The sequence below is a fragment of the Amphiura filiformis genome, chromosome 12 (assembly GCF_039555335.1).
Source record: "Amphiura filiformis chromosome 12, Afil_fr2py, whole genome shotgun sequence".
Taxonomy (NCBI): Eukaryota; Metazoa; Echinodermata; class Ophiuroidea; order Amphilepidida; family Amphiuridae; genus Amphiura; species Amphiura filiformis.
In genome coordinates this window covers 35,928,695-35,953,223 of record NC_092639.1, presented here as the reverse complement: position 1 = coordinate 35,953,223, position 24,529 = coordinate 35,928,695, and the positions used below count along the sequence as shown (strand labels likewise).

The 24,529-nt window shown below is 35.4% G+C and overlaps 1 protein-coding gene across 1 annotated transcript; it reads right to left on the bottom strand.

Annotated features, from left to right (window-relative positions):
* Positions 1-4,306: 4,306 nt before the first annotated feature.
* LOC140166782 (low-density lipoprotein receptor-related protein 12-like) lies at positions 4,307-18,691 on the bottom strand. Its single transcript, XM_072190273.1, has 5 exons — positions 18,628-18,691; positions 17,964-18,326; positions 11,612-11,719; positions 7,531-7,647; positions 4,307-4,686 (listed from the first exon to the last, which is right to left on the bottom strand). The coding sequence occupies exons 1-5, from the start codon at positions 18,689-18,691 to the stop codon at positions 4,307-4,309; spliced, it is 1,032 nt and encodes a 343-aa protein (XP_072046374.1).
* Between the last annotated feature and the right edge of the window lie 5,838 nt (positions 18,692-24,529).

The following is a 24,529-nucleotide window of genomic DNA, read 5'->3' as shown; positions in this document are numbered from 1 at the left end:
GTAAGAGGGTATTGTCTAGGGAACCGTGGTGACGTCACATTGAATTCATTGTTAGGAGTAAGATACATATCTTCAATGCCACAGAAATCTAATTAGACAAATATTACATAAACCAGTATTAACACAAAGAATGTATAATAAAAGATATATAACAAAAAAATATGATAACGGAGATCATACTGTAGTTGTGATAGGCCCTATGTTTATGTTAGCAGGAAATACACCTCAATACACCCCGGCAAACATATGGATCCCGTTTCCTTTTCGCGAACCAACCAAATTAACAAACCATATCTTACTGCAGTCTCGTTCGTCCGATCCATGTAAACATTGGTCCTGGCCGTCACATACTGTGGCTTCATCTACACAACCATAGCCATTAGAACATAGAAATTGATCTGAATCACAACCAACTATAGAAGAAAATGATGCAAAATATTTAAAGGTGATTGATACTTTGTTGCATTGTGTTCCAATATTAAACCTACACAAAAGGCAAGCAGTGTATCATCATCAATCAGTATCAATATTTATATATAATTATATTCAATATCAATACCACGGGTATTAATACTAACGCTAAATATTACCTAAAAAAATTTATGTAGTGTTAACACAGCTTGCACAATCAACGATCCAAGTTGGGTTAAAATGCTTTTTTGACAAACGGATTATTGTTAAATGTGACCGTACACGACGAATGAGCCGTAAATGTCATAAATTGTATTCTGAGTTACCTGAAATTGGTGCTCTAAGTATCTCATTTTGTCAAACACCTTTTAAACCAATCGATAATCCTATTGTTGAAAAGGATAATAAGCTTCTACCTATTTCTATAGAATTTTTAAATAGCTCTGGTCTTTGTTTGCTTTGGCTAAATCATGTTCAAGTGGTGGGTTACAAAGCATTGTATTTTGTCTAGGTATGTATAACCAACAATTAACAATGAGAGAATATTCCTGAACCTCGCTGACTTGGGGATGATTTGAAATGACCGCCAATTATGACTGTTTGATATTTATTACCAGCAATGTGGAAAAAGAGACATGTAGAACCGAAAAAAAACCCATTTTGTTGAAGGAGCAAGGTTCAACAAACCATAACCCGCTTCTGGATATCGTTTGAAGTCAAATGATATACCATTTTAAAGCTTATGATATATATTTTCTAAACACGAAATAAAACTAAATTGACCGGGGACGAATTTACGGCTCATTCGTGGTGTACGGTCACAAATTCATTACTTTTCAATAGCAATAATATTATGAAATTGGTTTTAAGGTTAAGGCCTTTTTCAGTTTTGTCAACAGAAGAGTAAAATGTTACCATAATTTTCCCGCCACTCAATCTGTAGCCAAACACCGATCGATATTTGACCCTCAGCGTTTGTAGTCAGTCTCAACCACAATGCCGAGTCTTCTACTGATGCTTTTCGTGGCCCCGCATTGCCTGTAAGACGTAGAATTACAGCAGAGTCTGTAATCTCGTTCCCAATACCGATGTATAAGATGTCATGTTCGTAATGTAAACTAATCGTCTGGAATGTGATTAGCAGAGAACCCGATGAATGGTCACTTGTGACGCGCCAGAAACAGTCCAGATTATTCGGGTAGTAGAGAGGGTAAAATGGCGATTTGTAATCGAGTACTTCGTTGCCGACGGAAACAGTATTATTGGGGCAATAATCTAAAAAGTACACCAATGAAAAAGCAATGAAATCGAAATAAGAATAAGTGAATATTCGACGTCGATTGTGCGGTACAACAAGTATTCCTTAGTCAATATATTTCAATTATATTTAAATCAACGAATTTTTGTTGACGTAAAATCGATAATATAATGCACCAGCTATATTTGACGTCAAAAATGTTTTATTTTGTGTCAACAAACATTCGTTAGAAGATAAAAATGAATTGAAACATATTGAATAACGAATACTTGGTGCATGTAATATTCGAATCCTCACTGGTGGTGTAAAGCAAACCTGATCATGAATTTCGAAAACTTACCGCATGGGGATGCCCACTCATCTGACCAGTCCATACATTCTCCCTTAACATTACAAACCAAAGCTTGGTCTAAACAGCCAAAGCCGCTATAACAAGCGAACTGGTCGGGTAAGCACTGAACTAATTACACAATCAAAAGTAAATACATTAGCATATATACATATACATATACATATAAACAAATTCAAAGTATAGACCTGTGGAAAAGGCAACCGTTACTACTAGTTTCACAGCATACCCTCACTTACGATCATTGGGTATACCGATCATCAGCGGATAATTTGTCATTTTTTGTTTGTTTTTGGTTGATTTGTATGGCGCTTTCAACTACTGAGGCTATTTGCGCCAGTACTCACTCCTTTGTCAAGTCGCACCTGTATAACTCCATTCAGTCACAATACGTAATTTTCTGCTTCACTGCATCTTAGTTATTTCTTAGATTTTTCCTCTGTCTGCGTGGTAAAAACCAAACGGTTTCTCTTCAGAGCCACACCAGGCTGAGTCAGCCGAGGAAGGGCTAAAACGTGGTCAAATTACTTTGCATGATCCTCCGCTAGCTTGACTTCCTCGCATCCAAGCCTGTTCCCCACCCGGTATAGCATTCATATCTACATACTAACAAAGTATGATGTTTTGCATAACTTTTATTTTGCATAAAGAAACACCGCGCGATGTGTGTTGTAAGGGTGCATACCACCAAATTAATGTCCCTCATCATTTATTAGACATTAGGATAATCATCCCTGAAAACAGAAACACACAGTCATGCAGCGTACACTTAAGTGTGAAACATGTGTTTGAACCTGAGGTATACTACTCTCAGGTTTGACCAAGAACACTAATTTATGCAGGATACACCCCATGCAGCCTACGCCAATACGGTAGGTCTGACCAAACACGGAGAAGCTGAAGGTCACTCTGCCCACTCTGTTATTTATCTTCTACCTGACCAGCATGCAAATCCCTCATAATTTAGACAACCGCAGGTCAAGGCCGTGTAGGCCCTATGTGTTGTTCGGTATCGGCCGCTTTAGGGGCAGAATACGGTCACTGTTCTAATATTCTCTACTTTTAAAGAATAGTTTATATTATATGTAGCCTAATACTTTAGGATTGTGGAGACAGATACAGATATTGCTAATTCATTTGTTACATACACAGTCCGCTATATTTTGCCTTTTAAAATATAAGTTACCAATCATTGTGACATGCACCCTTATTCACAAACACGAACTGCACGGGGTTTCCCAGCAAAACTTGTATTTTTTCATAGTGACCGTAAAGTATGATATTTTGCATATGCAAAACTACATATTTTGCCGAAGTATGTAGTTTTGCATATGCAAAACTACATACTTTTGGAAAGTATGTAATTTTGCATATGCAAAACTACATACTTTTGGAAAGTATGTAATTTTGCATATGCAAAATATCATATTTTGCAAAGGTATGTGGTTTTGCACGCAGCACCGGGTTCCCCAGAGCCCAAGTTTGCGTTATCCATCCGACACCACGTGGAGGTTTGGGTTGAGTTGCCCGCGAGCAAATACTAAGCCAGCTCTGCGGGCCTTGCCGGACGGACAATTTGTCATGGTTTCAAGTTAACACATATGCATATACATGTATATACATTCTGTGGTGTCAAAACCATGACAAACCTAGCCATTCCAGCACATCCCAGTAGTCGAAAGTGCTCAACCACTGCACTATAAATAGTGCGGGCGTAATAATTATAACAAGTATTATTTTTCAGGTGACTAACTTTGGAATTAAAAGTGCTCAAACCCCATTACAGGTGAGCGTAGAAACAAATTCATATAGACTTCAGGTTTTTATATTAAATCCGAATTAACTTAATCCGTGACGTATAAATTGTGTGCATATCGCTATTCGTCGTGAGCTAATAAATTCATTATAGGCGCTGGAATGAAACAGCATTTTTCTTCTTTCCTCATTTTTTTGGATCGAAATTAAAATGGGACAATGTGATCAATGAAAACTAACATTTAGATATGAATCTATTCTTTATGCAAATCACACATTATTGTTTTAATTGTTACTGTAATTAATGTACTTCAGGCTTAGTTTTTCACAGAGCATTTTAGTACACCATTGAGTATTATAATGATACAAAAAAGTAGAAATTTGAGGAAAAGTTAGGAAGTCGTTCACACATTGATTTAATTTTTTATGGAGTTGACTATCACGCGATGGTAGTGAATTCTGAATGACCTATAGTTTGCAATGTAAATGATTCAATACATTTATATAGGATACAATGTATTTGGGAATATGATCTAAAGCATGCAAATTTTACCTGTTCCTGGTCTTCTTTCAATCTCCATCAAAACACCACGAAATCCTACGGCATGATTGGATGAAAACTTCAGCCACATTTGAATATACGGCACAAGGATACTTGAAGGAAACGCCGATTCTCTTACAAGTACACCCATAGTATCATCAGTAACATTGTGTCCATGTCCAACAGCGAGGACATCCCACCATTCCGTTGTGAGCTCTATTATGCTAATTATATAGGTTCCGTGTTCTGATTCCGTGAATAACCATATGCAGTCCAGATCATTTGGATACGGTATGCCAAAATAGAAGTTTGGTGAGGATATGAATATTGGGCCGTTGTTGAGTAAATTCCCTATTTCTATACTGCATTCATCTGCGAATTTCAAGCAACAATTTTACTCTCACAAGTAGCCATTCATTTACTCCTTCAAGCTGTGTAAAACAGAATGGGCTATTCTATTTAAAATCCACACTACCCCTGTGGAAGATTTTGGAAATACCTTTCACAGGGGAGTATGAATTTCAAATGGAATAAACACATTAGGCAGCTCTATTTGAAACTCACCTTCCCTCTCTCTTTGGAAGATTCAGGTTGAATCTTTCTCAGCAGGTGTGTGAAATTCTAATGGAGTTGCCTAATGTGTTCATTCCATTTGAAATTCATACTCCCCCTGTTGTTGATATTTCCAAAATCTTCCACAGGGGTAGTGTGGATTTTAAATGGAATAGCCCAATATGGATTGAGGAGATCACACTTCTTTTAGTTATTTCATGACATCCATCATGGTATAGTACAGGGCTCCGCAAATAGCGGCGCCGTTTAGATTTAAAAAAAATATTAAAAAAAATATTTAAAAAAGATAAAAAACAAATATTTAAAAAAGATAAAATAAAAATAAAATCAAACCCCTTGATCAAACTTCATCAGCAGAAATATCTCCAATATTCTACATTTCAAAATTAAAAATAATAATATGCCCTTCCTGACTGCCATTCTGCCCTCAAAATTATGTCCTCTACCGACGGCTAAAATAGTACAAAATGTTGCAACAAATGGCGTCATTTGCACCTTAAAGTTAAAAAAAATCGATAGATTCAGAGGGGGGACACCCTCCTCTGACCCCCCTCACGGTAATGGCTGCTTCGAAGCCACAGAGTGGCGATTTGCAGTTTTCTTTTATTTCATGTGGCACTTCAACAAATCTATTTGAGGAAGCCTGGTCTAGTAAATGCCTTTTGTTCTTTCCCCTTAGTGTAAAGTTACGTATGACTATCATTTCTTGTTTCAAGTTGATGCCTAATATGTTGAGAGGTCAAAAATGACAGGTGCCCAGTGGGCACCATTGGGCAATAAAAGAAATACGAGGTCAAAGGTTATACAGCCGTCAAAATTGAAATGGCGAAAAGGTCAAAGATTTGGACTCAATATGGGTCAAACACAGAAAAGTATTATTGTATTATTACTCAAAATGCTTGTCTTGTTATATTCAGAAAAAGAAAAGTTTTCACTTTGTTACCTAGGTAACGCAGGAAAATATGTCAACATCAGTTGAACTCAACGGACATTAACTCTTTTTGCCGAGTTACCATGCTAACGAAACATGGTAGGTGGTGCAAACTATTTCTTTTCTAAATTATTATAACAATACAAACATTTTGAGACAAACACTGTGAGGACCAAATTCCAACCTTTGACCTTTTCGCCAATGAATCCAGACCAATATAGTCATAGGTATAGGTTAAATTATATATTTTCTGAATCCTTGTGACCTTTTGTGAATATTTTGTGTAAACGTTGACCCTGAATTTCTCGGAATTCACAAGGGTGCCCATTGTGCACCCGTTATATTCGTACCCTCAGATTTCAATATTAAAGCAAAACGTGTTAGTCATACCCAACTTAACACTCACAAGTAAGTTTTATCCGACTTTTATGGTATTAATTTGATGAATACGAATAATACAAAAACACCGTGCATAGTTTTGATTCCGTTAATGTTTTGTAATTAGAGAATAAAGGTATTGTTTTTAGCCGCTGGAGTGCATCTATCGTCTCATATAACACGGGCAACATCATTATTTTAAGTAAAAATAATGATGTCGTGTGTATATGAGACGATAGATGCACGACAGCGGCTAAAAACAATACGTTTATTCTCATTCTTAAACACTTCAATTCAAATGAATATTTTAATCATTAGCATACCAAATTTTAATCAAATTAAATCCTACATTTTACAAGGAATTACCTGGGGCTGAGAATCGATCAGTCCCGTCGTTGCTATGCGCCTCCGATTGGTTCAAATAGCGAGTACGAGTATCGCGTCGACACACACGCGCTAAGGTGTGTGATATTGTGTCATATCACACGGGTAAGAACCAATAAGATTGCAAGAACATTCTCAAGTGTTTAAGAATATATCTTATTGCTAGAATAATGGATATGGATGATGAAAAATCACAGCCTTTCCACACAATTATATTGCTTTTTTCTTCATAAATGTGTTTTGGGTGTGTATGGGTTACGTGGGAGGAAGTAGGGATGCGTTTAAATCATGGTAAATTTGAGGAGGGCGGTACTCACACACACATGCAAAACGAGGAGAATTCTATGCGAATTAACATTAATCTACTGGATGCAGCTATTATGACATACATAGGCTTAGGAAGGGGGGGGGGGCTTGGGGGCTCAGCCCTGAATAATTTTGGTGCGGGGCTGGAATACCTTTCAACCCCCCTAATCCTAGGTGAAGTTAAAAATTCGTGATAAAATAGAGAGAACATGGGTGTTTGTGACCTATATTTTGGAAAATTTTCTGCCACTATGTAGCCCGCTAGGCACTCCTGTATTTTGCATTTGAATATCGTGCTATACCAGTCAACACACTACCATGAGCATGACTACATGCTTGGGAAGAGAGTATGATGAGTATTCGGGTTTGCAGTAAGCAAATAGTAGTACAACAATTCTTTTTCAATTTACACGTTTAGAATCTGCTCTTTTCAATGATTTGTTTCATTTACAATGAATTCCTTCTATATTTCGTACAAAAACGCCACAAACACGAGTTTTTCATTTTAAATCTTTAAATTTTATCTGTCTATAAACATTATAACGGAATAAACGGCATATTTACGAATATCCAGTTTATTCCGTTTAATTGGATATGTGTGGGTGTAGGCGTTGTGTGGGTGGGCGGGGGTGTTTAATACTCACAGCAAGCCCATTCATCCGATCCATCCATACAGTTTCTGACACCATCGCACTCTAGAGCCTTGTCTACGCACCCAACGCCAGAATAACACTTAAAATCAATATCGTCATCACACACCTCTGTATGGGAAAATTAGAGTGTCAATTTGACAATCAATTTCTGCATTAAAAATAATATTTTGTTCATTAGATGGAGGCGCCCTATTTAAAGTTAGCTTTGGACATTTGATTAATTAATTAATTAATTAATTAATAAAATAAATAGAATAATTCAATGTCCAAAGCTAACGCTAAATAGGGCACCTCCGCCTTATATACTTCTGGATGCCGACTGATTATCTGGTAGAGGAAAAGTGATTGTATAGTTATGAGTAATTGGTACTATAATAATATTAAAACCTCAAGGATGAATACCAATAAACTTTTACATAATATATATCTTGGTTTTTTTATGTATTCTTGTACAGGCTATAATTTCATAATTTGACCTTCTGGTGTATTAATATGTGAGTGGACGCAGCGAATCAGCCGTAAACTCGGGAAATTGTATTCTGAGTTAAAGTGTAAAATGTATGTGAATGTCGTATTCATAGGTGTATCAATTCGTTGCAACAAGTATCTTATCAAACGCTGTTTAAGGATACATGATTTACTGACAAGTGACTCATTTCGGAATGCGATCATGAATTTTGAAGAAAAAAAAAGTTTCCACAGGCTTCGTCGGGACTCGAACCAGCGATTCTAAACTTCCTTCGATTACGCGTCTAGCGCTTTACCGCTCGGCCACCGTGGCAGTTGAGCGGATGAGTGTGATGATAAAAGATAAATCTCATAATGCCATCTTTAGCCTTTTGTTTACTAAAAAGACGCGTTTTGTAAAGATAGATTAGCCGTTTTATGCATAAATAGCATGAACGTTTGGGAAAGGTTTCAAACAAATAATAAAGACACTGATGTGATGATGAAATTGCGTAAGTCGGGAATTATCGCGTCGCAATGTTTTGTTTTGGTTTTAGGAATGTGACCTTAGAATTTACGACTTCATAACATTATCATTCGAAATCAATAAACGATATTTCAACACTATAAGTCCTCATTCTTTCTCTAGAATGTTTTGTACATGTATGTGAAATAGCTTCAACAATGGTTCGCTGCATAATGGTAAAAATAGCCTTGACCAAAAAAAGGGCGAGAGGTACCATATTTACGGATTCAGGCTAAATTTAAAATTGATATAAAACGTTTGTTTTTTGATCGATTACAAAAATTTATTTTTGTCGTATAAAGAAATTGTATCTGGTGTGAATTACACTACAGTTTTTATTCCTAGGGCTCTTTGACTTCTTCAAATAATTTTTTAATGATAGAGTGAATCCCTGGCCCTCTATAATTACGCACAAAAGATCGACCCCCTTAAATCAATCAATAATACTGATGAAGAGGATAATAAGCTTCTACCTATTTCTATAGAATAGTTCTTGTCTTTGTTTGCTTTGGCTAAATCCTGTTCAAGTGGTAGATAACAAAGCATTGTATTTAGTCTAGGTATGTATATTAATCAACAATGAACAATGAGAGGATATTTCTGAACCTCGTTAACTTGGGGATGATTTGAATTGACCGCCAATTATGACTGTTGGATATTTATTACCAGAAATGTAGAAAAAGAGACACATGTAGAACCGAAAAAAAACACCATTTTGTTGAAGGAGCAAAGTTCAACAAATCATAACCTTGCTTTTGGATATCGTTTGAAGTCAAATGATATACCATTTTAAAGCTTATGGTATATATTTTCTAAACACGAAATAAAACAAAATTGACCGGGGCCGACTTTACGGCTGATTCGCCGCGTCCAGTCACATATTATATTCACTTTTGTTCCATTTTGTATATTGATGTAATGATGGTGGTGGTGGTGGTGGTTATTGCTGTTGTTGTAGTTGTCGTTACAGAATAGGTATCCCAATGGTACTTCCTATACATGGCGGATATAGTGACTATTTTACATCCACGAAAACCTTTATGAACCGCTACTTTTAATTTGCCTAAATACTATAGGTTGCATTTTATTAAATAAACTATGCATAAATTATAATTTAAAAAAACCAAATCGGTATGTATGTAGAAGGAAGTCTGAACTGCAAGTGTTAAAATTTGGAAAAAGTTACTCCATTTTCTTAAAGTTGGTCGCGAATTTCTTAGAGAAAAGTACGTTTCAAGTACGTGAAAATATGGGCCTACCGATATCTGAACATTAGACTGCGTATAACTCTATCACCCCCTTACCACTAAAAATAATCACAAAAACGTGCATTTAAATAAGTACTGTTTAATTAATACGTCATACACTTCCTAAGTCACATAAGGAACGACGATGTTAAACTTATAGTTAACAGTTTTTATATATTTTAAATGAACATGACATTGACGTTACTAAGGAAAATAATTGCCTATTCCACTTATAGAAATCAACTAGTTAGTTGTATTGGTTTAAACATTCTGGCAATCACAACATTGTGTCTTATATGTTAGAAAAACAATTATCAAGCACGAATCACGTGGTTTTATTTAAAACAACCTCAAATTGACCATAAAAACGAATTCAAAATTTCCGCGTCGAAATTGCCGGTGGCAATGACGTCATGGTTATTTGTGCTCAATTGTCGTCAGCCTTCATTTTGTTAATGGATCGTCATTGCCACTCGGTGCCCGGGAAGTTTGAATATCTTGTGGTGAGAGACGGCTGTTTTTATTCGTATTTATGGTCAATATGAGTTTGTTTTATATAATCCACGTGATTCGTGCTTGATAATTATTTTTCTACATATACATGATATAAGGTACAATGTTGTGATTGGCTTAAACATGCAATTCATTCCGCATTATGCCGTAAGAAAATCGAAATTTATTTATTTATTTCTTCTTGTCTATACTAGGTCAAATTGTAACCTCCAAAATGGATTTTATTACATGTCGGACTTCTTGTTCTATTTGGATACTTTGATTCGCTTCAAAACACGACAAACATATGAACATTTTCTACATTTTGTTATGCCTTTTTTGTCATTTTGGAACGTCACTTTTTGCTTCCAACCGCAACGTATTGACCAATTCACAATGGATTTCACCCTCTAGAGGGCATACTAACTAATTTTCGACTAATGTAGCATGCGGTTGGTGTTCCCGTATCACGTTTCACGTAAATTTCGCAATCTCTCTATTAATACCAATTGCACCAAACGTCAACCCGTAGTACATTTTTTGGTTACACCACTTTTTTGGGACAGACTGTAGTAAAAACTTAGTATCTGAACTTATTTGTCTTAGATTTTCAACCCGTGCGTATGGGTAGGGAATTGATTCATATTAGGCGGCAGCCCCAGGGCTGCAACCTTCTGTCTTAGATGTTCAACCCGTGCGTGTGGGTAGGGAATTGATTCATATTAGACGACAACCCCAGGGCTGCAACCTTCTCGCCCAGGTAATCGCTCAGGTGTTGGGTTTGCACGAAGTGTAGTAGGTAGGGCATCTTTCAAAAGATGTACAGCTCAACTTACCGTACTTTTCCTAACCAGACAGGTTGACCTATATTTTCTTTGAATAATTATCAAATTTCTTAATTTAGGTATAATACAGTGCAGAAAAAGATGTCAAAAAAATCTGTTAAAACAGATTTCCAATAAATTGTTCCATTTTCCATTTTGGGTTAAATACTCAATTTTCATGCGCGGGATATTTGAAACATAAAATGAAAACATGTCCATTGCACTTTTCCTCGAGATGTACTATAATATCAAGGTTACGGATATATTATAATCCTTCTTATCTTCACTGATCCATCAGATACCTATTGTTATGAATGATCAGTGAAAAGGTTCAGAACTGGGCTACTAATGGTCTGTCAAGTATCTATAGTTATTTTCATGACTGTGTCAACTCAAAAATCATGCAAGGTCGAATGTAGGAAAAGTATGATCAGTTGAGCTGTACTACCACACTTGTACCAAACAGAAAACATGTAGATTTGAGAGTTTTTCTTGAATTTAATAAATTCTATTTGCCTATCATTGATTTTACTCACCACAGCTCAAAGACGTGTTAAGACACTCCGGGTAATCCGTGCACATAAAAACTTCGCCCACGCATGTGTCACCAGTATTGCACCATACATTAGTCTGCTTGCAGGGCACTGAAATACACACAACACAAAAAGAAAGTCCTCACTTATGTTAACACGTCATGAATCTAAACCTGTGCATCTTACGACAATTTGAATGATACAGTCATGTAGAATCTCGTTAGTTCCAAGTTGATGCCACATGTGCTACCAAAAGCCCTAAATTGACAAAGATTATTGTATTTGAATTTTAATATGTAATTCAACCTTATGATTGTTATATTATGACATTGATGAATACAAACAATAAACCCTAAATAAACAATAAACGACAAATATTTACAATATAATTTCACCACCTTTCGCAATACCATAATCCTCTCCGAACAATAAGACACAACCACACTTTCACTGCGCACAGAAAACTATGCATACAGAGAAGTACTGATCAACGAGGTCAACCAATATTATGATTCACAAACCCTCCACCACCCTATGTAATACACACAAAAAAAATATTTGACACGGCAAACAAATATCATGCCTGATCAGACATATTTTTTGTGGGTGGAAAATGTGGTCCATTTTAACCCTCCACCACCCTACGTACAAATTATTTGACACGGCAAAAAAATCATGCCTGATCAGACCCGTAGCCAATATATTTTTGGTGGGTCGTAAATGTGGACCATTTTCTTACATAAACAGACGCAAAAAAATGACAAAGAATTACTTTGATTTAATATTATTTAGCATCATGTAAAAATAGCCATTAAAGTAATCCTTTCATATAGGAGTGACAACATGGTAAAAGCTTCAGCTTTCAAGTTGACCAATCATCCGCATAGCATCATGTAAAATAGCCATTAAAGTAATCCTTTCATATAGGAGTAACATAAGAGTAAACATGGTAAAAGCTTCAGCTTTCAAGTTGACCAATACGCAAGAAGAAAGCATCAAGTGTAATAAGCTTAGTTTAACGGAAATCTACATTCAACAATAACATCCAAGCACATGTATGTACAGGGTGTCCCAATAAAAACAGAACCCCCATTGTGCCCTCTTTTTCTCCTATTTCTGAAAAGTTGATCCAAAATATGTTGGTATGTAAAGAAACCTTAAATCGTTAGCTTTAATAAACCAAAACAATTAGTTTAATTGGCTCACAACTTTTGAAGAAATGCCCTCTTTAAGAAATGTGCCCGTTTTTCACTCTGTTCTTCACTGTTTTTCACTCTCACGCCCTATGAACGAAAGTCCGTTCGTTAGGAATCCGACTCCTCCCTGAAACGTAAGTGTAAAATGTTGGAAATTGCAACCCAAAAGTTCAACTTTGTGTTTTGACTATTTTTTTACAAACTTTTTTAAACTTTTTGACTGCCACATGAAAGGTCTTTCGTTTATACAACGTCATCGAACTTTTGGTTTGTTCCCTTATGTTTCTGCAAATTGTTTGCAGTGTAATATATATTTCCCTAGAACAAAGCATGAAAAAGTGTAACAATTGTGTCTTGCGATAAATTTTATCATGTAATTTCAACCTTATGACTGCTTTGTTATGACATTAATCAATACAAACAATAATCCCTTGAGAAGACGGAACCATAATACCTGGTTTTATTTTTCAATCTACCCCACCCCACCATAATCCTCACATCCCTTGCCGGTGAATACAAGTACGTGATACACACACCGTACGTACTGAAATTTTCCGCCTAACCGTGGAGATTTTTTACACTCCAAATCGGCAAATGCAGCCATAGCCTTAAATGCCTTTTTACGTCATATGCCTCGTGGTGGCTTCTGGCAACCGAGGACGTCCTCAATTGGAATGTGTCCGAATTTATGTGAAGCGTTTCCCTGCCGACGTCCACGGTTGCAAGCCAATACAGAGTGTCCCTGAAAGAATGTAAGAATTTTACGAAACTTTCTCATTTTCAAACCTTTCCATGGATTCAAATAATATAGCAAGTAAGAGCTTCACAATTTGAACCAAATAATAATAATCCATTGTATTCAACATGTAAAGCAATGCATCAAATAATTTTAATGCAGCATTGAAATTGCAAAAGTTCTTTAACGTGATTTTTTATTTATTTGATTATTTGATTGACATAGTGCGATTTATCTGGGAACTGGGAACAAATTATTTTACAAGATACTTACAAGTTACACCGCACAGTGTCATCGCCCCGATATCATCATGGCAGAAATCGCCATGGTAGGTTGAATCCACAGCCATACATGGCCATTTTGTTCCGACCTGTTTAATAGTTTTGAGACGCATAACGGGCCGAGGGACATCCGACTAAGGCTATAGGCTATTGACAATAGCCTGGTAACTGACCTCTGTAGATGTCAGTGAGCATTGTATACGCCATGAGGTCATCTGCTTTTAGACTGCCTCCACCAGTGGCCTACGCTGCGCTATAGTTCGGCACATATAAAATCATAATTTTTGTCAGTTTTTGAGCTCAATACGCACGGTTCTTTCTCAATATGCAGGCTAACGATTATCATATCCTTTCAACACATATATTCAAGTGCAAGCATCGAAATATGGCTTCTTTAGAATAAAAAAATTACTTGAGATATTCATCATTTTCTAATCAAATGCAAAGCACATTCACGTGTATCGATCCCGGGTTTTGATTTTAGTGTCTCTGCTGTACAATGTAGCCTAATTATTAACCAGGCGATGTCGGTGTGCATCGCTCCGCCCTGCTTTATGATGATACTGATTTTACTTAATGCTGTGATACTGATGACATCATTAAGACAATGGACCAGTACACTGGTGTAAATGGCATATTACAATTTCAATGCTACATAAAGATGTATTGCTTTAACATTTGAAATAAACATCTCAAAAAAAGCAACTAACCCCCTTAAATAATGACCATTATTCAAAAACGGGCGATTGTATTACAAATCTGTAAAATGCGTTGGAAGCAGAATATATTTTTGCACATTTTGACACCTCATTTGTAGCAATTGACTAAATATTGACGTCACAGCGTACATTTAAATCAATGTAACCCAAGATTTGAAAGTTGCAGTAAATTGTATTGATTTTGAATTCAGTATAATTGGAAGGAAATCTGTGTAATGATATCTGAGTGTTTTTGTATTGTATGTAAGTGCAACTTTCAAATCTGGCCCTCACTACTTTAAATTGACAGGTGTTTTATTGTTTTCTGAGCTATCGTATCAAATAAGGTGTCAAAATGCGCAGAAATAAATTCTGCTTCCAACGCATTTTACAGATTTGTAATACAATAGCCCCTTTTGGAATAATGACTATGCAAGAAACTATCTTTATGTAGCATTGAAATTGCGATATGCCATGACAAAATATGCTAGCCCCTTTTTGAATGTCAACAAACAAACAAGTGCAATAATCATGTTCATATAAATGCACGTACCCACACACACTTACCCGGCACAAACCTTAAGTTCATTCCTCACCACACACCTCCACCAAACAATCCCACACATCCACAAACACCACAAATAAGCATAAGTAAAGTGACAGTATAGTTTTAACGTCTTTCACACTGATATATGTCATGAACTACATTGGTCCAATCAGGGGCTATTTTAGGAGTAAAAAGTCACTGCACGCCAGCAAATGGAAAGCTTCCGAGCAGACTTTGTAAACGTTGTGCAAAGCGTTGTGGGTGGGGGGAGGGGGTGGGGTACAGGGTGGATCTAGGGCGGCCATGGCTTCGCGCTTGCTCCACAGAGTCTGAATTACAAAAAATTGACACCAAATGCCGATCTTAAAAATTACATGTAGTATTTTTAAGCACTTTATACAAGATATGCACAAATCTTTTATGCGTCAAGAAATTTGTGATTAAAATTCATCAATACTGATCGCTTGATGGAAATGTCTGTACAATATCATGAATTTTGAGAGCTATATATTTAGCACCAGTAAAGTATACCAGATGAATCATGAACATAATTTATTTTTGTGGTATAAAATAAAACATTCATATCGAGTTTTAGCTTCCAATTTGTATATAATACCTATTTTTTACGCACCTAAATTTTAATCAAGGATCTTCATTTAAGCTTATAGCCTTTTAAAATGAATATTTAAGACAGAAAAATCATGATTATATCTTGGATAGGGCTCATATCACATTATCATTATGAACAAACTCTTACAATATGCCTCACACAAGATGGTTTCTTTCAGAACGCTATATTAAAAAATTACCCCCACTAACTTTTAATTGGTATACACTCACAAAACAGGATTTTCATATACATGATTATATACCAGAACTTCCAGAAGGTGTATGGTTGTATGCAGATAGGGATACGTTATTGTCATTCGCACATGACGATGTTTAGCACGTTTTTCACTAAAGAAGGAACCAATTAGCTCTAAAAGCTTTATCTGTAAGGTTACAATTGCAAAATTATATTAATTTTATAGCTACATGAGATGAGCCGTAAGATGTGCTCTGAACTGGACTTAATTTCAGATAATATAGGCAAAATTTAGCCAAATTATTTGTACTTGGTTTCCATTGAAGAAAGAATCAAACTACTTGCGTCATAAGATGTTCTCTGAACCGGACTTAATTTCTGATAATATAAGGTAAAAGATACGTTTCTTGTATTTGCTTTTTCACTAAAGGACTTCATTTTAGCAACATTTATAGGTTCCATGAATTTTTACAGGTATTGTGTGGAAATTTCTCGAAATAATTTTAATAGTTCTAGCCTCCTAACCATTGGGTACTGTATGATATTTATCCTTGCTCCGAAGTTGAAATAAATATGGCAAATGTAATTGAAAGATAAAACTTTAAACAGCAACAGTTGATTTCAAGAGATCATAATGATATACCGTAAAATTCCGTCTACAAGCATATATGCCTCTAAACGAGGTTTTTTTGACACAAGAGACAAGAGGCAGACACTCTCAACAAAAACGTTATTTGGAGTTTGAACAACTATATTACTGATAAAGGCGGCTTTACAAACATGTATATTTGTAAGACCAATCTATTGCAATGTTTTTGAGAAGCCTTTGATTGGCCTTTCATATCTTTCGTTAAAAAAAACCCTCGTTTAGAGGCATATATGCTTCTAGACGGAATTCTACGGTACTATATAATTGAATGATTATCTTATGGTGCCAATATTTGTTTGGTCACAATTATTTACTGGGTGCACACTTTGGGGGCAGTGTGAAGGTTTAAATTAATGGGTGGGCAAAATAATTTACTAGGTGTGCATTTGCCCATCCAGTTTACCTGTTATTTGTCACCCTGCTCCCCATTTCAAAAACCTGGACCCCCCTTTTCTATTATCTGTCTCCTTTCCCATTTTCTCCAGTTTTCTCTTCTTCTTCTTTTATTTTTTTCTATATTCATCGATCCCAATGAAATGAGGTGTCAACAGTCCGGTCCGACTGCCTGATCAGGAAGTACTGCCGAATTAGGCAGTATGTTGCCGAGTCAGGCAGCATGGTATCCCACAATGCAATGCTCTATTTCATATAGAGCATCTTTTAATATACCGTTATTTCTTGGTTTAGAGTAAAGAAGTAGGTGAAATAAATAAAATTATCAATGGATGTACAATTAGTAGTATTTTTTTCATCAATTTTAGTTAAAATAAAGTTAATTTGCATATTTAAATCAAATTTTTAAAAAACCGTTAGAAATTGTTTTGTTATTTAAATTATTTTCCTCCAGGTGGAATTATTTTTCGCCCGGTGAAAAATTGTCAACTTACATGTAGCTCATGTGTCAAAGTAAAATTTCCCCGATCTTTTATAAAATCACCATGAACAATTTAGTCCTTAGTCTGTCAAATTCGGAAGGGTTACTAAAGCCTGTGTTGCCTGACTCGGCAACATACTGCCTGATTCGGCAGTACTTCCTGATCAGGCAGTCGGACCGGACTGGTCAATGAAATGAGGTTTCTAAGGAAGGGATGCTGAAGTGTTGATGAAGTGTTAATGCGCTCAGAGTGCGCGAAAAATTAACATTTTGCCTGGCAGTAACCATTGGTAATCGTAAGAAAGGCCAAGCATCTCAACTACATATTTTAAGCACGGATTTTTAATTGTCACTGCACGAATTTTTAATCACACTGCACGAACGTGCCAGGAGACACACTAAAATAGCCCCTGTCCAAACTTGAAGCAACATTTACAATCGCAATCTGCAAATGTTTTGAAACAAGATATGCAGCATATTCTGTTTATGAGCATCATTATAGTTTTCAAAGAAGGGATATATAATGCTGGTCAATATTGACTTACCCATTTATTGTTACGCAATATTACCTGTTTCTTTAACTCTTTCGATTTGTATTTCAAATCCTCGGCTAGACTTTGCAAAATCAGAGTGAAAGTTCATCCATACTGCTTGCTCCTCAATAACCGCTACAACGACGCTTGAAATCCACGATGAAAACGATAAAGCTGTTATTTGAGATGTGACTATGTTACCGACACCAATTGTTAGGGTATCTTTCTCTGGTTGTGTGTCAAATTTGAGGAAATGGATAGCGAAACTGCCTTTGATATCATTAGCAGAGAAATACCATGTACAATCCACTGCAGATGGGTAGTAATACGGATAATTGGGAGATGTTATTGTTATCATGTTGGTATTTTGCATATCTTTTGTTTCTGAGCCGCATATACCTGCAATGAGAAAGACCAAAATAATATCACTGGAAAGTATTTACCATAACTTACATAAACATTGACTTCAGAGTTGCATCATCGATTACATTGTGCTATTCTTATACATAACTTTGTACCTACCTAACCTTTTTAAAAAAGAAAAGAAGAAAAATTGGTCCTGAAAATATCCATTTTGCTATCCATTAAATGAAATTTGAAAAAGAGATTCACGTATTCCACGTTCTTTAATTTTTACGTTTGTAATACACGGCTAAAGACTATTTAGGCGTTGACAAGAATTATTGAAGTTGAAGCTTACCTTCATTGTTTCCGTACACTCCGTACACACGAAATAATAAAAGCAATCCTGCCAGAGGTATCATGATTCTGAAATATTTTTTAAAAAATTGGTGTTGCTGACAAAATTTGGTGTTCTTGACTAAATTCGTGATCCAGCCAACCGCTATTGAAATAGTCAAGTCGGACAGCAAGTCAAGTTCCTTGTTGTATAGCCAGTTTAAATTTACTTCAAAAACATTTCAATCTCCAAATTTAATATCTTTGGCCGTCAAGTATTATTCATAAATTGTAAAGATTGCGCCACTTCATTAAGTAAACGAGTTGTCAATAATTGATGCCATGACTATAATTCCGTCAATCGCAATTGACATCTTCGTGATATAAAGCACTCTAAGAATACGACCGGCCCTGCTTCTGTGCCGTAATTGTTGATAATATAGTTAGGGTTCCACAATGAAATAGATTCAGGTGCAATTACAGCAGCATGTCCAAGAAGCCAAATTTTTCATACCCTAAAATTTAAACAAAAGCTGAACTATATGTAAGATTCAAATTATTTGTACCGATATTTTTAAAAGATATAATTAGTCAGGGTCAACAATATTTCAAACACTCAATCAATCAATATGTATCATATTATGCCTAATTTGTCGGAAGTTGTTGAAGTATATAACATCCGGTATCTTAAAAGAAATCTACAGGGTGGTCCAAAAAGAACTTTACCCAGTTTTGAGCATCTATTGTCAAAAGTGTTCCATATTCTAAATATATATCTTTCCAAGAATATGTGGTGAAAAAAGGAGAGAAAAAAAGAAGCTAAAGTAACAAAATGGCACCAGTTTTACGTCAGAGACGAAAATCACTTTGTCCACACGTAATTCAATGGGATGTATCCGATTACCAACAGGGATGTGTTAGGCATTCATATTGATAAACACCCTCGGCTTGTCATTCAAAATTTCACATGCATGAGCGAATTATTACAATCTAAGATATTAATCCTCACTAGTCATGCCATATGAAACAATGTACCCGAAATTAACATAAACATTATGCTTTCACCTGGAGCGATTTTGAATTTGATTGCATTTTGTGACTGCTTGGATTTCTAGCCAGGATTTCAAGGTGTCATTATAAGGCAATTTACAATACAAGACATGACTTTTTGGCAGAAGTATACTTAAGAACAGATATTTTTTGGACTTGCTGCGTTAATTCGAATTCGTTTCCAGAATGTGAGAATTCCACCCAAACCTATCGTAAGTCTACATTAGAAGTAACTATATGTTGAATAGATGTGAAGGACTGAGTGGACGTAATAGAACTGGCCGAACTCCTGCCTAATACTCCATACTCCAGAGTCAGTTATATACGCAACAATTTACCTCGCATATCACGAATGGCGTTTCAAATTGTTGTTGCATATTTTTGATGAACATATTTTTGAGAGTATTCGATGAAAAAGTTAGTTAAAAATAAGTTGTGATTGATTTGTTAATTTCATAATTCTTTGTCAATCACGGGATTGAAGCCGAGGGTGTTTACCCCAGAGGATGTTTAAAGACATTCCCACAACCCAATGGGGTTTCTGACCTTGTATGTCTGGCTTTTGTACACATGTGGTACAGTTGATCATGCCTTGCATTGGAATTGTGTGCAAATATCTGGTGTTTTCATCCTATTATTTAACATTTATAACATCGAGACTTAGGAATAAAATTAATGCAGTGGGACAATATGAATGTTTCCTGTAAGAAAATCAAATATCAGTCCTAAGTCTCAACTATTAGCTTGTTGGCTGCAGTTTTAAAATTACCATTTTGTGTGTGTGGCAATGGGGACTTTGCCTTTAAAATTAGGTTATATTGATCAAATTTCCCAATCATAGTGCATTGTAGGAATGCCTTTAAGCCTCCTCTGTGTTTACCCATTATGCCTAACGCAATGCTGATAGTAATCGGATACATCCCATCATTCAATTTGAATTCCGTGTGGACAAAGTGATTTTCGACCCATTGACGTAAAATTGCTGTCATTTTATCAATTTTTCTTCTTTTTCTCTCATTTTTGCACCACATATTTTTATACAGATATATATTTAAAATATGTAAAAATATTGGGAATAGCTATTCTGAACTCCCAGAAATTAAGCTTTCAAGTTGGGTAAAGTCCTTTTTGGACCACACTGTATTACCGTACCTTTATTTGGCTAATTTCTTAAAATGTCCATGATTGCAAAAAGGAATGACACGTTATCTTCGTTACTTTAATTTTCGTCAAATTGGTTAATGGCGTTTCATAAGTGACAATGGCTATACATTTTGTGCTGATTCGAATATTGACCTATTTTTGACGTCGACAATGATTGTTTGTTTGTTTAAACGGTCGTTCCGTGTGGAGACACGCTTGGGACCTGATGCGACCAGGCTCAAACAAATAGCTCAAGGCGCAGCAGGCTAAAAAGCCTATATAAGTATGCTGGCCTGTATGGAAAGAGAAGTGAGAAACAGATTTGAAGACAAAGAACAAGGAAAAGAAGGCCACTCACAACAATCAAGTTAACAATTTTAATGTCAGCCTTTGGGTCAAGAGAAAGGAAGTGCTTAATCCAATCTCAATTGCCACTGAGGCTGTAATAAATACAACCAATAAGAATAACCGTGTTTCTGTTAAGTACACGTAGAACGTTTAAAATAGTGTGAATATAAAGGCTATTTACAATTTTAACTTACAAAGTACAGTATGTCTAAAAATACACATGTTAGCGAAAATTGATCATGTACTGTACAAATTGTAAGATTCTACTGACATTGTGTGTTAAAATTACAAGTAAGCTTAGATGTTAAGGGCTGGGGTATGAACGTTTGGACAGTATTTATTTTGGGACATTAGAGCACATCAGACATATCGAATTGCATTCTGAATACGAAGAATGTCATTCTGATATCAAATAATTTTGAATTTTGAAATTCGCAATTTAATACACATTTTATGGCAAATCATTAAAAATTGATATTTTTGATATTTAACAGTACTTGAAGTAAACTTTATAAATCTGATGATTTATACTTAAAGTGTATGTAGGTGGGATAAAAAGCCGACGATCAATTGAAAATTTTGACCTTTCGTATTGAAGATATGGATTTTTTTTCCCAAAACACCTAACAAAAATAAGGTCTTTTTGGGAAAAAATCCATATCTTCAATATGAAAGGTCAAAATTTCAATTGACCGTCGGCTTTTCCTCCCTGCTACATACACTTTAAGAATATATCATTAGATTTATATAATTTACTTGGAGGACTGTTATATATCAAAAATTCGAAAAATATCAAATTTTTATAATTTGTCATAAAATTTGTATTATATTGTGATTTTCAAAAAATGATAATTATTTGATATCAGAAAGACATGCTTCGTATTCAGAATGCAATTCGATAGGTCTGAGGTGCTCTCATGTCCCACAAAAAATACTATCGAAACGCAATAAACGCTCATTTTAGATCCCTTAAAGTACACATTATTCTCGTTGATTCTCGTCCATCCTCACATCTTTGTTGTCTTATGTGCCAGGAAACTGAATTTACCTATGATTATACGCTTACATCTTGGCTACAAAATAAAAGTTATTTGATTAAAATGTGATTTTTGGTTGTTAAGATGTGTTGGTATCAATATTTATATATATCTTTTCACGGTTGAACTTCTTGCCCAAAAGTTTTAGAGCTTCTTGACAATTGGTGGTAACAGATAAAGAAGATGGTCATTAGAGAGGAACACGTTTTGGTGAAGGCATTTCTTCACGCTACAGTCCATCTCCTGTCATCAACATAATGAAATTAATAACAATCTTTTGCATATAGGCTTTGTTTGGGTTTCATTCTCTATTCAGCAGAATAAAAATATACTGCATCTTTCATGCTGCGACTGGGCCTACTCATAATGCCGGGCATAATGCCCCACTAAATGCATGATGGTGATGACTGGTGTCATAATATCACGTAAACATGGTAAATAACAGCTTGCTCAGGAAATCGTAGAATACGGACTGAGTACCCAAGTTGTGAAATTGACATTCACAGGGGTACTAGTAGAGGGTACATAGATAATGTCACGAATGGGACATTTATATTTGTTAACATTAACTTTTTTTGTGATTATTTTTACATGTAAGGGACGCACCATTAGACTTCAAGGGGGGGTAAGAAGTTTTTAAAAAAACTTCCCCACTACATGACATCTGTCAATATAAGTGGGGACAACTTACTGCATCGCAGTCCTGCTTCCTGAAGATATTGTGTGAAAGGTGGAAATAGCACCATTTTTGAAGAAAGCAGCGCAAGGGGATAAGCGTTTGGAGAAAGCAGCGCAAGGAGATAAGTGTTTGGAGAAAGCAACGCCATTTTCTGTGTGAGGATTTTATTCGCAAGGATATTTATCAATGCAAGTGTACAATGGACTTCGCTGACAAGTGAATAAGGATATACATCAACCGTCCTGAACATTGCAAGAACTCTATGTTACCATCAAGAAGAAGAATGCTGGCTAAGTACTGATTAGTTTAAAGAATAATTATATTTTATTATTTTGTATGTTCATTTGTTGTCATATATTATTGTACCAATCATATCTTACTTTCAATTAAAGACTTAGATTTTGTTAGCTTAATCAAACAGTGTATTTGTGTTGTGCATTCATGTGAATTTGGGTAAAAAGTAATTCTGGCCTTGAGTCGGTACGACTCGTAACAAAATATTTACTTTCAACTGGCTAGAGAAAACAAAAACGTTATTAAACGTTCGTAACAAGATACTGTGTATATGGTATTGTATGAAAAACCCTTATTTACCATTACATTAGATATTGCTTTTAGCAACGTTATTGAATATTTGTAGATGTAGATGGCATGTTTGAAGTCACAATAGTAGCAGGTATTTTGAGAATTAAGTCAAAATTGCATTCCAGAATTAACTCACTAGAAAAAAGAAGTGATTGGAAAATGGTTGGCTAGATAAAAACGGATATAAGGCCCTTCAAATTAAATAAAAATAAAAATAAAAACAGTTTACTGTTTAAGATTTTAAAAAAGGTACAAGGTAACTTTTTAATTATAAACTTGTTATGTAGCTAAATTGGGGAATTAGTCCAAGGGGAAAGCAGAGCGAGGTACCAGATTTGGAGTCTCAAGGGATGAGGGAATGAACGGGAACGGGAATGACTAACACGAAATGAACCAAATGAAACAGAAATTAAGTTTAAGAATTTATTATGAATTTACATCATCAGACAAATTGATCAAAATACATAATGTGTGTTTTAATAATAAGTCTTACCAGAGACGCAACATAATAATTGCAATTGAATATGATTCACGTGCAAGACATGATGACAATATAATCGTCATCATGTTGACCAATCTAACTAAACTTCATAAACCAATCCAGGGCACGTCTGATTCGGTTGCAGGGTTAACAAGGAGTGAAGTCTTTATTAACGCACAAACAAAACATTTTCAGTCAGTGCAATTGATGCACGGATATAAAAACGTTCACTTGATGAATGGTTATCATGGCTTACTGCACAATGATCAATATTCAATTATCGATGAACTATCGTCACAACAAACTTATAATTAATTACTTATTTTCTTTATTTTGAAATGAGTGGTCACAGCCCAATATCAACAGTGCATTTTGGCACTGCGGATTTAATTATATCTCAAGTATGGTTGATTTTATACATTGAAAGTAAGTAATGCCAGGGTGTTCTTTGTTTGTTCAGCATCATAGTTAGGATGATCAAAGTAAGAAAGTAGTAACAATTAATTAAAATGTCATCTAACAGAGAAAATGTCAAATAAAAAGCAAATGATTAAAGTTGATTCAGTTGATTGCGATTTTGTGTTTGCTAGTTATGCATGAT